The 17,428-nt window shown below is 37.7% G+C and overlaps 1 protein-coding gene across 1 annotated transcript in view; it reads right to left on the reverse strand.

The window, feature by feature from the left end:
- NYAP2 (neuronal tyrosine-phosphorylated phosphoinositide-3-kinase adaptor 2) overlaps positions 1–17,119 on the reverse strand; it is a 247,373-nt gene extending 230,254 nt beyond the window's left edge. The window contains exon 1 of the mRNA XM_032638255.1: positions 16,899–17,119. Within this exon, the coding sequence (XP_032494146.1) occupies positions 16,899–17,119 (221 nt within the window). The remainder of the gene's footprint in view (positions 1–16,898) is intronic.
- Between the last annotated feature and the right edge of the window lie 309 nt (positions 17,120–17,428).

The following is a 17,428-nucleotide window of genomic DNA, read 5'->3' on the forward strand; positions in this document are numbered from 1 at the left end:
AAATTAAATAAAATGTTGACTTTCAGGTCCAATCTTAAACACATGACGTTGCATTTCATCAAGTATCTTAGGGATTATATGGTCCACCTGAGGAGTAAAATTTGTCCAAATCTTCACTTTAGAAAGTTTTCTAAAAAGATAATTTATTTCCATCATTGATGATATCTCATGATCCATGTAGTAAAAGGATGAGACTAACTAAACTGTAGTGTCGAGAGATCCATCACGGGAAAACAGGCACAAGACAAGAAAGATAAAAGGGAATGAGAAACAGAGTAACTAGTTACTTCCATGAATATTTTAATTACAGCATCTAGTTTGGTTTCTACCCATGAACAATTCTACTTAATGATGGATACCATAACTAATATCCTTCCCCATAGCTAGCTGTTAGAGCAGTCATTATTATAAGCAGTTATAAGCATTTATTAACTAAACTGACTACTCAAGGAGTTGAAAGTAGTGAGTGTTTCCATTACATGCTACTTCTTGTCTGCCAGGATATGCTGTGTCCTTATGAGGACCTAACAAGAGCTGCTAGTTGACACGTGGAGATAGTCTTATTGCATCAGGTTGATTATGCTGAGCCTGTTCATTAAAATGAGTTTTATCTGTGTGACTGAGTAACATAACATGCATGCATTATTAAAGCTCATCTTTAAAAAATAAACACGTGTCCAGGAGATCAGGCCACAAGAAGGGGGATACGTCCATTCTTCCACGTGTTCATTGAGGCCATTTCATTTTGTTCCCAGGTTATCATTCCTACAATAGTTCATACATGCCATCAAGCCTGAACTGAGCTTCTCATTCAACTCCAGGGTGACAGAGGTCAGCTGTTTTCATATTAACTAAATCACAGTCTGTCTCAAACCAAGATTGCCAGTTGTGTTAAATTAAAGATAGAGGTTTTTGCTGAAGGCAACTTACACAGGGTGTGTTGACACCTTTAAGGTGACTTCATTTTAGAATTCTAAGTCACATTGAAATGGAAAGGCTTGGGCAGATAAGGTCACTGCATTAATGACAAATCCGCAAGCGGCATTCTTCCTAAACCCAATACGGGCCTAATCTTTCATTCTTCCACTTTAATGCAATTATGGAACAGTACAGGCTTAGAGTCCCCACCTCATTTCAAAATACTCTCTTAAATGCATGATATCTCCTTAGAGACTTTTAATCTTATAAGGGGTGATAGAAGACTTTCCCTTCCCCTATAGGTGAAAAGGGGTGCTTTTGTTTTCCAGTCATATGTGAAACTGACAGACTTCTTTAGAAAAATCACATGGTGTCAATTCAAAACAGAGTCTCACAGGGTGCATTATATTGTGTCTTGAAAAAGTATCTGTTTAATAGACACATAATATAAAATAGATAATCAACAAGGACCTACTGTATAGCACAGGGAACTCTACCCAATATTCTATAATAACCTATATGGGAAAAGAATCTGAAAAAGAATAGATATGTGTATCTGTATACCTAAATCACTTTGTTGTACATCTGAAACTATACAACATTGTAAATCAACTATATTCCAATATAAAATAAGATTTTTTTAAAAGCATCTGCTTATAATAATGACTGCTCTGACAGCTAGCTATGGGGAAGGATATTAGTTATGGTATCCATCATTAAGTAGAATTGTTCATGGGTAGAAACCAAGCTAGATGCTGTAATTAAAATATTCATGGAAGTAACTAGTTACTGTTTCTCATTCCCTTTTATCTTTCTTGTCTCGTGCCTGTTTTCCCGTGATGGATCTCTCTACACTACAGTAATGCTCTCATCTGGCTTTGCAAGATCTGTATTGACTACACACTTTTCCGGTTGCATTTTTAGCTGACACTTTTGGCAATGATGTTCAGTTGGATTACTCCCTGCCAGCTTATTTTTGTTAGATTGGTTCACATTCTATTGCTTAGGTCTCCAGTTATCTATCCTTCTGGCTGCTGCTGGCGGTGTTCATTCAGACAGACATCATTCTTCTCTTTCACCTGTTAGTCCAGTCTAACCCTGTGAAAAAACTCATCATGAGTCAGGGGAAATTCAGCATGGCATGTATTATTGGTATTGTGATTTGAGTGACAGGCAACCAACACTTGGGGAATAATTTATCTACCTGAATTGGGCTAGACATCACTAATGCACACGGCAGATTGATTGTACGGCTCTAGTGGACGTACTCTTTATTAATGAGATTCAGTATGATTTGCTAAAAAGCCTTTTACTGGGCAGTCATTTTCTGTCCCCCTCCCCCATCGCTCTTTATTCCATTTAATCTGTTGAACCATGTACCATGTTTTGAAAACGTGTTTCTCTCATCTATTTTATTTGAAATACCTACGCTTTTTAAAATAACTGTGCACAAACTGAAGCACACACACACACACACACACACACACACACACACACACACACACACACCCCAGATTGGAATTGAAGTGTATTATGAAACACAGGGACCAAGGAAAGGAATTAAAATCCTATAAAGATATTAAGAAGAAATAGAAGTAAAATTATATGGAAAAGAAGACATAATCTGAGAATAAAATTTGGCATTTGAAAAAACTGATTTCTAGAAATGAATGTGTCTATAACAGGAGCTGTAAAGCACATGAGATTTCTTTCTAAATAAGATGTTATTTGTATTGATCTGCTGAGAGTTGGGAGTGGCTGAGGTTTGGGGCTTTCAAAAAGAGCTCAGTAAAAATCCAGAGAAAAGTCATAAACTACCCACCTCTTAACCTTTTGCTTCATCATCCAGAGGTCACAAGGCAGAAGGGAATAATTTACATCAATTATAATGAGTTTTTTCTGAAACACTTTAAAAGTAACATAAGGGTAAATTATTTCAGATTCTAGTCTCACTCTGATTCAACATTCCCTACAATATAATTTCATACTTGGTATGGGAGGAGGATAAAAAAAGAAGTCACCCCCCCTTCTCTTGAGAGAAGAGTCTATATGTACTCTCATTGCTATAGATATTTCTCCATTGACTTTATAAAATATTTCTCCATTACTGTTGGTTTTTTCTGTAAATCACAAAATGCCATCTCTCCCCAAAACAAAATAGAATTCCAGCTGCTGAAAGAACAACGTTTCCTTAAAAATGATCTACAGAATCACTTGCTCGACAAGTGATTTCTAGTCCTGTTTTGTCATTTATCTCCAAAACAAATACTATTTCAATTGTGTATTATAATAGGCACTGGAACATTTCAAAAAAAAATTTAAGTTATATGTGACAATCTGAATAGAAGCATCCTAGGAGGTTAAGAATCCCTCTAGGAAAATTCTTAAAGAGTTGAGTATCTCCATGCAATTCTGGTTCCCTTTGAAAAAGAGCTGGATAGGTCAGTGTTATAATTACTGCATCAAGTGGTTTAAAAGGAAGATCTCTTTCCTGGTGTGAAGGGCAGGTAGATGCTTTCGTGTGGTTAGCCTCCCCATGGAAGCCTCAAAATAATATGAAGCTGAAATCTTTTAGTAGCATTTACACTGCCATGTTGAAAATATGTTGCTCTCCAGAAAAGAAATCAAATCAGAGTATTTAAAAACTCATTTTAGACTGTAGCTCCTGTAGATATAAAGTAGTTATGTTATCTTCATGAGTCATTATTTCTTTCTCTGTTTAGCTTTAGCCTAAATGTTACCGCAGTTTCTTCACAGAAAGTATGTATTTCCACGAAAAGAGTAAAAAATTTAGTAGCTCATTGCCAAGAGGGGAAACTTTCAGGGTAGTTCCCTGTAAATATCTGGAAATTCATTAGTGAATTACATTTAAAATATCACATGCTATGCTAGCTTATTTACTATTCCTTTGGGAAATAGATCATCAGTGCACTGAATGAGTTTGATACAATTTGATATGACAAATGTTTCAAAACCTACTATGCGCAAGAAGCAATTTCTCTGCTCTTGGAAACCAGTTTAATAATTAAGACTAAAACTACCAATTAGTGCATCCTTTTGAGTCTATTCATGTGCCAAAATTCTTTCAGTCATATAATTTTATTTTAGGAGAAAGAACAAAAATATGTGTACATGAAGAAGATGAAACAAAATGATAAAGTAAGAAATTCACACTTGGGGTCTGGGTGTATGTGTCATTTGCAATCACTTGAAGCAAACAATCCAATTTCTTTCCTTGTGGTGCTTTCTACCTAAATGGAGGTAGATTTTTTTGGACATGGTGCCATATGTCATTATTAATGTAGCTACATTACGTGATGAAGATGAAGGTAATAATGATGACAGTAAAAGCAATGATAGTAGTGATAATAATAATACCAACAATAATGGCAGCTACCATGATATGGTGGCTACTCCACTGGTTGTTCTACGTGTGTCGTATCTTTATTTCTCTTAACAATACAACAAAAAGAATATTATTATTTCTAATTAACAAATGAGTAAACTTCACTTTAAGAATTAAGGACCCCTTTATGGGTCTCACTAAAGCTAAGAAGTGAAATAAACCAATGCCACCTTCTGTGCAGGGACTGGGATTTTCCCACTACTCAGTTATCCCCTCCTATACCCACACACACACTGTTACTCTAAATTCCATCTTACAATAGGGTGATAATCCACAGGTTTAGTAAAATACCCCAGGACAGGAAAACTGTCCAATGTGCATAAATTGACAAACTAATTATCTACGTCTCCATCACTGCCAAAAAGGCCATAAATGAACATGACCAACGCTAATAATTGAATCTACCCATTGTTAGAGCATTTTTCCTTTCTAAAAATGTCAAGTATTCTGCATGCCTACATCTGCCTTTCATCTTGCTTCTTAGATTATAGGACTAGGATGGTTAACTCTGCCCCAGCTGGAAAGCATCTGAGAGCACAGATCACATAGTTCTTAGAATCAAGATCACTTAACTCCACTAACTCCGCACAAAGGCAGAGACCTCCAGGCAATTGTTCATGTGCTCTGGTTAAGCTACATGCTTGCCCTTTGCTGAATAAACGTTAAAAATCATCTTTCCTCAAACTTAAATATGTGTGTGTACAACTTTGAATTTTGTATGTCTGTCCTGCATGCCAGGAGGGCAATTTAGCTCCAACCCTGTGATCTAGCAGTTATATTTCTAATGTACTAGCCTACGAAAATACTTCCAAATGTGCAAAAGATAGTTTGAAAAGAATGTTTTTTATAGCATTATCTGGAATAGTAAAAAAAAAAAAAAAGTTAACAACCTAAAGTTCTATCATGTGGAAAGGATCGAATAAATCATACTGTACACCCTAAAAAAAAAGTATTTCTATACAATTCTTCAATCTCATATCCACAAAGTATCAAAAATGAAACACAAAATTCTTACAGATACTGACAAATCATTAAAAGCCTAACAGACATCTCAATCTGCCCCAAACCTTTCTCACCAAAACCCCTTTTTCTGCTGTCTTCACCATCCCAGCTAATGGGAATGTCATCTTTTATCTCGCTCTCACACCCCACATCCAATCTGTCACCAAATCCCATCAACTCTACCTTCAAAATGTACCTCCAATTCCACCACTTCTCCCCCTGTCCAGCGCTGCTGCTCTGGTCCATATGCCACCATCTGTCCTTCCCGTGATGGTTTTTACAGGCTCCCAACTGATGCTCCTGCTTCTGCCCCACAGAGCAGCCAGAATGATCCTCCTTTGTATTAGAGGAGTCAGATTATGGCATTCTCATCTCGTCTCAAATGAGTGGAAGCCAAAATCTTGACCGTGACCTCGTGGCCCCGTTACTTCTGACCTGAACTTCTGACCCCGTGCTTGCTCCCCTCCAGCCACTCTGACCTCCTTATAGCTCCTCCCAACACGTCAGGAATGCTCCCCTCTAGGACCTCTTCTCTGCATGTTCCTTCTTCCTAGAAATCCACCCCAGAGATGCACACGGCTTCTCCCCTCACTTACTTCAGGCCCTTTCTCAAATGTGACATCTGTAGTGAGTCTTTGCCTGACCCACCCGTACACCTTTGCACTCTTTCTGAACCCCTGACCCCTACGCCCTGATTTCGTTTTCTTCATAGAACGTGTTGCATTTTAACTTGCTCTCTACTCTACTTGTTTATTGTCTGTCTTCCTCACCCCACTCACACCAGATTGTAAATCCCATGAGGGCAAGCTTTTATTATTTATTTATTTATTTATTTTACTGTTTCGTTCACTGCTTTATCCCAAGCACCTAGAACTATCCCTGACCTATAATAGATGTTCAATAAATGCTTAATGAAAAACTTTACATAGAAACAAAATATCCATGCAACACATACAAACATCACCCTAACAGAAAATTAACAAGTCTTCTTGGTGAAGCTCTTCTTCACTGCTGAACCACTTCATTTCTTATTCAAACATCAGGATATGCTGAATGGTATACTTAGTCCCAAATCAAAGACTAAAATGCAATTTACTAATTAAAATAGTGGATTTTGAGGGCTGGTATTTTTATTTTGAAAACAGCTTCCTTGTACATCTTAATGAAAGTGCTTTTCTTTAAAAACTTTTTTTCTCCCTCTGCTTCCTGGCAGGCTAGTTATATTCATATTCTAGCATGGACATGAATATTCTGTCCTCTATTTCCAAATATGAATGTTATTGAGAATAACTCTAGAGGCATGTGTTTCACGCAGAGATTCATTTTGGGAGAGGGGCTTGATTTTCCGTCTATCAATTCATGATTCAAGCTAATTTCAAGGTGATCCATACATTTATAATGAAGATGTTTTCTTCAGGCTATGTCAAAGTTGGACAGAAGCCTTCAAGCTATTCTATTAACATGCTCAGCCTCTGCTCTAGCCATATCATTTGTTACATTAGACATGTTCTCTAAGCTATATCGCATTTTTAGTAGCTAAAAAAAAAAATCCCCTGACTCATACCCTTGCTCAATAATAATTTATTTTCCTTATCTGGGTTTTTAAACCTTTTCCAAAGACCATGCTTACTTAAAGATTGAGAATATCCTCTGACAGGCTGAAGAGTATAAAGAAACAGCCCTAGACTAAAAACTATTGCCTCATTAATCTATAACCATCTCTAAATATTTAACACTACTTCTGAAAGAAAGAGTACCTTAAATTTTCCAATGGGTTCTTTTCAGTGATTCAGGTCGCCACAGGTTTGGCTGTTTGGAAGGTTCACTCTTACTGTGATTTCCTCAGCGTAAGAAGAGCTTAATTCTCAGGCTGACTGACAGTCTCACGTGGGATTGTGCTCTAAAAAGCCCCTCCTCTTGCCAACATCTGTCTATTTATTTCAGATACAGAATAGACACTGAACTTCTTAAAATGTAAAGTGAGTGCTAGGTCCCAGATGTAATTAAAGTTGAAACAACCAGAAGTACAAATAGCTCTCAGAAAGGTATGTGAGAAGAATAAAGGCTTACTTTAACACGAGCCATTAAAGGTCCCTCTTAACGTGAGGGACCTTTCCAATTGCCTTGGCAGGTGATGGAGTGAAAAACCTAAAATCACATCTATTACAAATACAGATGTAATGTGAATTGTAAACAGAGGAATGCTGATGTTTGTATAAATCCTCTTAAGACTGTGGCGACCCTTACGGAAAACAGGAGCCCAGCAGGACAGACACCATTTTGACTTATAAAGTGAACTGGCACAACAGCCAAAATGGACAAATGTGGTGTCCTTAGGCTAAGTGCGGAAAGTTAATATTAATGAGCATAAGTGGTATCATTAGATATATGCTCATTAATATTAAATTTCCCCTCCAGCGCTAAAAAAAATAGAACATTTTAAATAAATCAATTCATTTAGGATCAGCCTTGTCGATTTGGCTTCTGGCTCAATATAGAGCAGTGAGGGATGAACAAGGCAAATTATTGAATTCTCTCCTCTAATCGTATGGTCCTATGAATAAAAATCTCCCCATGCATTTGGTATTCTAGAGAAAATTATTCCAGTGTCTGGATATCTTATTTAGCTTTGAAAAAAGAAATCTGGATGCACAATTTTAGCAACAACAAAAAAATAAGCAAAGCATCTCGTGGTCCTCTGAAATGATTAATAGAAAAGTGATTGGAATTAATCACAAACAGAAGAGGAAGCTGAAATTAGAGAGGGTTATTAAGATACTCTCTGCTGTTTAATCTCACCCCCTTATCAACACATTAACCTTGTTTCCTCTGCCTGAGCCCTGAGTCCTACAGCAAAATTAGGTCAGAAATTCACATCAGATCAGATCAGCTGATTCATTCCAGCAAGACCCTGACACGCTGCAGATTTGGGTTTCATTCTAGATAGGAGTATGGCTGAGGGCTTTGGGGGTTTGTTCCCTATGCTTTAAGCATAGGAGATAGAGCTGGCTGTAGAGTATTTCTAAATATTCTAAGCTAGCTGTAGAGCATTTCTGAAAGTTTCTGAACCCTGTTTCATTTAATGGTCCTCACTTCACCTGAACAAAATGAACATCCATTTTCATACACAAATAGAGTATTTCATTTTTCTACATACCTGCAATTAAATCAAACCCAGTGAGATTACCTATTCATGACCAAAGTAGCTATTCACGTTGCACTGAATGGATATATCGCTCGCTAAAATGTACTTCAGTAAATGCTCCCTATTTCCATAAAGTCTGTCACAAATCATGAGTATGACTCCAGAAGCCATAACTATCTAAATAGGATTTATGTAACTGTTAACATTTCTCTAGTAAGAGCTCTCAATGTAATTATGTCTTTGGGTAATCATTTAAAATATTAACCAATTCTAAACTTCGGTATCAGAATCGTTTGCTTTTTTTAAGTAACAATGCTTTAGTAAAGGGAAAGCAATTTTTTTTTAATTTTTACTTTTTTTTTCTGTATCGTCTAAAGGATGAACTTTCCTGGTGCTTTGTTTCTCTTTGACTAACAGAGATACTGAAACCTTCAAATTTAAATAACTTCCAAGTATATATCCTAATATACAAATGCATGTATTTTTTTAAAGGAGCTGTAACTAATCTAATTCCATTTCTGACTGTCACTTTTAAACAGGAAATATAACCTCATATAGATCCCTTGAGGGCATCCACAGGGAATAGAGACATTCCTAATCAGCTTAAGTAGTCCTTTGTGTCAGAACCACTTTGCTAAAGTCCAGAGCTGTCTTGCGGACTTGCAATGTTTGGGAGAATTTCACTAATGTAGCATTTGTTTTATTAGAAAAAAAATTCAACCCCTTTCTACAATAGAAAAAGTACTCAGAAAGGCATGTACTGGGAGCACATTTTCTTGTTGCTTTTTATTTAAGGGATATGTCCTATATTGTTGTCAAAATACTGTGGCTAATAGTAAAATGAGACAATGCAGGGACTAGCTCCAGAATCCAGATAGAAAAATTCACATGAAGGGAAGGAAGCCTCAAACCTAAGCATGCATCGTTTGGTATACCAGATGATCTTTTATGCCCCTCTTCCTCAGTGAATATTCTTACTAGATGTCCTGAACAAGATGTTTCCTGTAAAGAGTGAATCCCCAAAGCAGACATATGTTCACAGGTACACACAGGTACTGCCTTACAGGTTGTTTGTAACCAGACTGTTCTCATTGGTCAGTTGCCTCCTTCTTAATGGCTAGTGCCTATGTGTGTCAATGTTCAACATACGTATCATCTCCGTCTTAAACATCCCTCTTCACCCACACACATGACAAACTAGGGTTTTGTAACCCATCTCAAGTGATCTCACTCGTTTGAAACTGTAGGTTTTGCATGTTTGTTTTCTAATAGGCTTTTTAATAAAAAATAAAATCTCATTTAACAGTGCCTGCAGAAAACCATTAGAATTTAAAATAGCAGAAATGATGAGCTACTGAAATATTTTTTCATTCTCCATTAACTTTTCGCCTTTGAGTCTATCTCTCTCATTCTTTCTCACCAAATGTTATTTGGGGCTGTTAAGAAAAGTACTAACGAACAGTATCACTTTTTATTTATTTGAAATGTTTCACCCAATAAGACTTTTCAGTAAAATCCCATTTGAGAAATGGAAGTGAAGGTACAAGAAAGTTAGTAGTGACAAAGGACTCAAGTTAGTTTAAAAATAAGGAATTGGGCTCAGAAAGCTTAAGTGACTTAGAACACTGAGAATGTGATGAGGATATTCCTTTTCTAAGAGCTCAGTGTTTTAAGCTTCCCAGCTTCAACACAAAAGGCATTTTAGCACACATGTGATCTAGAAGGTCAATCATATGAAATCCTATTTCCATTTTTTAAGCAATCCCTGGCAGTCTGCACAGTTCTGAAATTGCAACTGGCATATTTCACAGAGAATTATCATCAATGCCTTTTCAAGGTCAAACATGCTCCATCTTTAGATTTTTCAGCATTTATATCCTATATATTAAATCATAGTATATATTAAAGAAGGCATTCGGCAGACATGATAAAGAATTTTAATTGATTAGACTGTGTTCATTAATGTCATGTTGAATTTCCTCTACAACTTGACATAAATTGCATGTTAAAAGTATTAAATTATGTGTGAAATTTAGATGTGGGTATTCTGCTTTGGTCGCCCTCTCTGGAACTCAGAATTCCTGTGTGACCAGAATCTTGCTAGGAAATATTCACAAATTTTAAAAATACACTTCCTATTAAGAACGTTGTTGAAGTAATTCTAAAACTGAACTGTGAGGATATTCTATATAATATTTAAGATTTATTATACTTTTAAATTGTCAGAATCTCAGAATACTGGTCACCATATGAACAAAATAAAAATTAAATTTGAACATTTCAACGGGTACTGAGATGGAATAACTTGAGCTATCTGCAGCTATAGCCCCACCCCAAGTCAGGGAAGACTTTAGTCTCCTCCTGCTGCCCAATCATGACACTTTTGGCTCCTTTCATGTTTTCTCTCTCCAACTCTTCCCAAGACAACATCCAGAGACTTCTGTGTATGTCCTCACACTGTGCATGGGCCCTGCTTTTGTAAAAGAAAGTCATCTGGGCAACATGGATGGACCTAGAGATCATAATACTAAGTGAAGTAAATATCCTATGATATCACTTATATGTGGAATCTAAAAAAAAGAATGCTACAAATGAACTTATTTGCAAAACAGAAACAGACTCACAGACTGAAAACAAACTTATAGTTGCTAAAGGGGAAAGGAGGGGAGGGATAAATTAGGAATTCGGGATTAACAGATACACACTACTATGTATAAAATAGATAAACAACAAGGACCTACTGTAGAGCACAGAGAACTATATTCAGTATTTTGTAATAATGTATAAAGGAAAAGAATCTGAAAAATTATATATATATATATATATATATTCATTTTGCTGTACACCTGAAACATTGTAAATCAACTATACTTCAATAAAAAACAACCTCAACAAAAAATAAACAAAAAAGAAAGTCATCTGAGAAGTCTCAAAATTTAGGAGATTTTACTAGTATTTTTTCTCTTCCAAAGATATTTGCACTTTAAATTAGGATTCCAGAAAACATTTGGGGGAAAGAGTGTAGGAAAGAGTGGGGAGGAGTTACCGGTAGCAAGATACATACTACATCTTTCAGTTCCTAGCGTGTGTGATACCTATGGCACAATAATAAAATGGTGTTTGAGGAGCCAGGTTTGGGACCGTCATACAGAATTAGTCATCCATTCATTCATCGCTCAGTCACCTGTACATTGTGGCTGAACATTCCTATCTGAAATACATGAGATCCCATCCCTTCCCACCTACTCAAGGACATAATCACAGCAATTTTTCCTTCCCTCTCTTAAGTTGTTAACATTTCCCTTTCTACTGCAATCTTTCATATCAGCATTTCAGATAAGCTAGTTTTCGCTCTGCCTAAAGGGAAAAACCAGAAAAACAGAACACTATAGACCTCTCTTCCCCCTTCAACTACTCTCCATATTTGTGAATTTTGTTTAACCTCGAAAGTTCCTAAAATAGTTCTCTATTCCTCTCTTCCTTGTTTCAATTCCTCTTTTTGTATCCTCTTGTGAACATGACTCCACTGCGTTTTGTCCCCAGACCTCCACCAAAACTGTTCTTGTCAACAACACCAATGTAGTAAAAGGCATTATTCAATCCTCAGGATTCAATATATTTGATCTACCAGTAAAATCTCTCTCTCTTCTTTAATCACTTTTGTCATTTCACTCTGAGGCAACACCCACCTTGGTGATTCTTCTCTTATCCCACTAGCTGTTCTTACTGGATTCTTCTACTGTTCCTGTCATGTAAACAATTAGGTGTCCCAAGGAACAGTCCTATGTGCTTTTATCCTCTCTATCTAATTTTAGGTCCTAGGGATCCTCAACCAGGCTCGTGACTAAAAAATCTATGACTCTCATATTAAAACCTCCAGTTTTGATCTCCACCATGAGCCCTGGATCCAACTGCCTATCCAGAATTCTCCACTTGAATATCTAAAAGAGCTCCCAGCACTGGCTTATGAAAGCTGAACTCCCATTCCCCCACCATTTAAACTAAATTTACTCCCTGTTTTAGTCTTTACCATTTCATTAAGTGGATGCAGCATTCTTCTAGTTGTTTCAGGAAAAACGAAACATAACATAACAACAACAAAACCAGAACAGCAATGAGACAAACTTGAGAGCCATCTTCAATTCCTTTCTCTTATTCAACTTCTATGTCTCATCAATTAGAAAATTTTACTGGTGCCCCAAATTTTAGCATTTTATACCACATTTACTAGTACCACCCTGGTCTAAACTACCATCATCTCTCACTTGAATTACTACAAAAGCTTTCTCTCTGAATTCCCTGCATCCAACTATGCCCTGTCCATCTGTTCAACACATAAAAACCAGAGTAATCCTTGTTAAAAAGGGCAGTTTAGGGTATGCCATACCTCTGCTCAAGAAATCTTCAATGAATATTTTTTTTTTCTTTTAGAGTAAAACATGAACTTATAATGCTCTACATTACCTGGTGGCCCCACTACCAGTCGAACTTAGACCCCTTCCATCTTTGCTTGGTCACCACATGACACCTTCCCTTCTCGGAACACATCAAACTTGCTGTTTCTTCTGTCGAGAATTCTCTTCCCCAGACAGCCATGTGGCTCCTGTCTCTGGCAACAGGCTCGCAACGTCTAATGTCTCTGCTCAGCTGTTGTTGGATTTCAGAGGTCTTCCCTGGCCTCTATTCTGATTGCCCTCACCCTGCTTTATTTTATAGTGTAAAAATTTATTACCACCTATCATATATATTTATTTATACTTATTTCTTTCATGTTGCCTCTCTTTCACCCTTCTCTCAGAATATAATTCTTTTATAACCAGGAACTTTGTTCTGTTCATTGCTGTCTCATAAAGGTCTAGAACATTTCCTGGCACTTAGTAAGGTTTCAATAAATATTTCACCAATGAATGAATATACTTAACAGCAAGTTGTTTATTGAACAATAAGTTGGCTTCAGATCCTGTTCTAAGAACTGTATCTACAGAGTCATTCTGCTCATGAAACTTACATTGTAACTTGAACATCATCAACCATGTCACATATTGTGTGCATTACTTGCTCATTGTCTCTAATCACCTTGACCTCAGGTGAGAGATGCCCTATCTAGCTCACAGGTTCACCATCATTTCTTGCTTCCAGGATTAAAGCCTCTATGCCTGACCCCTTATTTCATGGGTGGGGTCAGAATTCAACTTGAACATCAGCTCACTTTACTATGACCTAGCAGTCTGCTGACCTCTAGTTGGTGTCCCCATGCCTGGGAAGTTGGTTTATTCTTCAACTCTACCCACATCTACTGACAAATTCTGAATAGCCTCATCATCTAAAATGCCACCGTCACTAGGTCACTGAGACATAAAGTACACACATTTATAACTCTCCTGTGGGTAACACCAACTACTGTGGCAACAAGAGCCTTACAAGCAATATTGCTATGGAACCTTAAGAGTAAACTGGCTTCAGGCATACCTACTCCCACGTCTCTGGCTTATGTCCTGCCATGGAAACAATGAAAGTGCACAGTAACTGAATATCTATCTCCTCAAATGCCAGATCCTAGAAGGCTCTTGTTTCTTCCTGCTACCAGTGGGTTCTTCATTTGCCTCCTAATCTGATTATAGAAAGATAAACTGCTAACTTAAAACTGACAAGTAGGGATTTCCCTGGTGGCACAGTGGTTAAGAATCTGCCTGCCAATGCGAGGGACATGGGTTCGAGCCCTGGTCCAGGAAGATCCCACATCCCACATGCCACGGAGCAACTAGGCCCGTGCACCATAACTACTGAGCCTGTGCTCTAGAGCCCGGAGCCACAACTACTGAGCCCGTATGCCACAACTGCGGAGGCCCGCGCACCTGGGGCCCGTGCTCACCACAATGAGAAACCCACGCACCACAACAAAGAGTGGCCCCCGCTCTCTGCAACTAGGGAAAGCCAGCATGCAGCAACGAAGACTCAACACAGCCAATAAATAAATAAATTTATTAAAAAATAAAACTGACAAGTACCTTTTCTTCCCCCCTCTTTGAATCTTTACTTATTTGATACAAGAAAGAACACTCATACTCAGAAGAACTGTTTCAAACAAGACATCGACATTGATTAAACATACACCTCCCCCCCAACACACACACACAGGGTGGGTGACTTCTCTTGCCCTTACTCTGTTCTTAAGCAGGGCTAGACTACAGTTTTATATTGTGTTGACAGTGTGATGTGGAAGCAAAATTGTCCAGATCGTTTGGGACTTTTTCAATTCAATGTGTGATCTGAACTATCTTTATGTTTGTAATGTAATTCTAGAAAATATTGCTTTGTTAATGTAGCAGAACTAACACAAAGTCTCCTTAACTGAATTTCCTGGACCTCATTTACCATGCAATGACAGGGTTTTGCTGTGTCTCCACCTACCTAAATTCCAGCCCCTGTCCCCTGGACTTTTGACTCCTTGGAATTGTTGGTAATGCCCCTTTGAACACTTGACCACTTAAAATGAGTCATTTTTACTTTCTTAATATCTATGGATCTTTAGACAGAAACTTTCTGAGGTTGTTGATGAAACACAGAAGCTAATAATACAGTGATAAGCACCCTGGGGTGCTCTGTACAATCTAATAGAACTATTCAGCAAATAATTTTGTCTCTATGCTTAGAGAAAAGAGTGAATTATGTTTAATGGCAAGATTGGGAAACTTTAGATTTTAGAGATGAAGTTATTTTAGAAATCACGTAGGATAACCTTTTTTGTTCTCAGTTTCTGAAACCTTAGACTCACAAAAGTAAATTAAAATGTTTACATACATATAGAAGTTCAGGGCTTCCCTGGTGGTGCAGTGGTTAAGGATCTGCCTGCCAGTGCAGAGGACACGTGTTCGACCCCTGGTCTGGGAAGATCCCAAATGCCTCGGAGCAACTAAGCCCACATGCCACAACTACTGAGCCTGTGCTCTAGAGCCAGTGCTCCGCAACGAGAGAAGCCACAGCAATGAGAAGCCCGTGGGCACCGCAACGAAGAGTAGCCCGCTTGCCCGAAGACCCAATGCAGTCAAAAATAAATAAATAAAATAAATAAATGTATAAAAAAATACATCTTGGTTAAAAAAAAAAGAAGTTCATCAGAGGTAATTAGCAGAAAAAAAAAAAAGTTGTTCTAAGAAAGGGCACTTAGTGCATCCTAGAAAGGAACCTGTGATACCAACTAAAATTAGGTAGAAATAAAAAAATAACATATCTCAGAATAACATCTGCAATTATGAATATGTTTATCAAGCATGCCATTTTACAAATCTTTGTATACCTGGTAATAGAATAGATTTCCATTTGAATAGTCCAGAGAAAAAAGATGACACTCTTTCAACCAATCTTGTACAAAATTTCCAAATCTCTCGCCCTCTTTCTCTCTCTCTTCCTTCCCACCCTCTCGTACAGAGTTGTTTGCCATTAAATGATTGGAATAGTGAATCCTTACCTAGCTTCTTTATAAGAATCAATAGTTTACCTCAAAAGAATATGTTCTTTTCCTTCATATCATAATGTTCACAGAGAGTAAGCAAAAGGATTAATTCCAGATTAGATGAAAAATCCACCAACTGGCTATCAAAATAGCTTATTATTACCATTCAGTTATCCAGGCAACTGATGGATTCATTTCCTAAATTCTGTCTCTTTGCACTTAGTAAATGGACTCCATTGAAGAAACAGGACTCCATCAAACACATATCTCTACCTGTAACCCCGCAACACATACACTCAGAAAATATTGTAACATTTTTTGGAAAAATCAAAAGATATGTATCCTTACTTTGGTCTCAGCACGCTAGGGAACTTAGCCTCCATTTGGAGGCTGCAATCAGGGCTCATTTGCTTGTAGCAGGTAAGTTTTGCAGCATAAAAGTCATTTCATTTGAACAAACCTGGGGCACTCAGTACCAGACAAGAGATGTAATAGCCACAGAATTCTACACAGAGGGCACACACTGAGTATTCCACTTCAGAAACTCACATAATTATAATTACTGACAAGTCTTTTCATAATCTAGAAAGATGGTGAACTCTCTTATAAGGATGATACAAAGACCATTAAACATAGGGATTTTCATTAAATATTAAAGTCTGTGTTCCCTTAATCTTTTATCGAGAGATTTTTCAGTATGAACTTTTATTTAGAGGAAACTGAATTCTTTCCCCACCCCGTCTGCGTCTCCATACTCACGACACAAAAGTAAACAACTTTTGTTAACTAAGGCAAGTGTCCTGTCAGTAGGCTGCGTTGTGTTTTCATCACAGTTGAGGAGACACTTTCACTTTGTCTCCTCAAGTCTAACTTTGACAAACCCCTTCTTGACCAGGGGACAGCATCACAGCCTCTGCAGAACTCACAGATACCCTGAGGTGTGCAAAACTCAGAACACTTTCATTTATACGTACCGTTTTATTGCTTCTTCTTGTCTTCGGCGTTTTTCATTCTTTTCCTTCAAGTAGGCCAGGTTTGTTTCATTTCTCAAGCGATCATTTTCTCGCGCAATGTCCGATGCATTCTGAATAACCAATCCGTCGTAGGCCTTCATCCCCATATCCTCAATATACTGGAGAAACGTGTCCAGAGGGTCTTCCTCAGGATTAGAACTCATCATCCTGGAGGATTTCATGTGAAAAGGAACACTTCCTGTGGGATGAGAACACATTTTACCTTCATCAAAGATGTGGTTTTAAAAGCAAGGTGCTTCTGATTCTCTTAACATCTTGTCAGCCCCAAACTCCAATGATTATGGCGGGATCTACTTAGAGAAAATGTCTCATTAGAAATTACAGGCAGGAGGCTTCCGGGAAGATGGCGGAAGAGTAAGACGCGGAGATCACCATCCTCCCCACAGACACACCAGAATTACATCTACACGTGGAACAACTCCTACAGAACACCTACTGAACGCTGGCAGAAGACCTCAGACCTCCCAAAA

The sequence above is a fragment of the Phocoena sinus genome, chromosome 7 (assembly GCF_008692025.1).
Source record: "Phocoena sinus isolate mPhoSin1 chromosome 7, mPhoSin1.pri, whole genome shotgun sequence".
Classification (NCBI taxonomy): Eukaryota; Metazoa; Chordata; class Mammalia; order Artiodactyla; family Phocoenidae; genus Phocoena; species Phocoena sinus.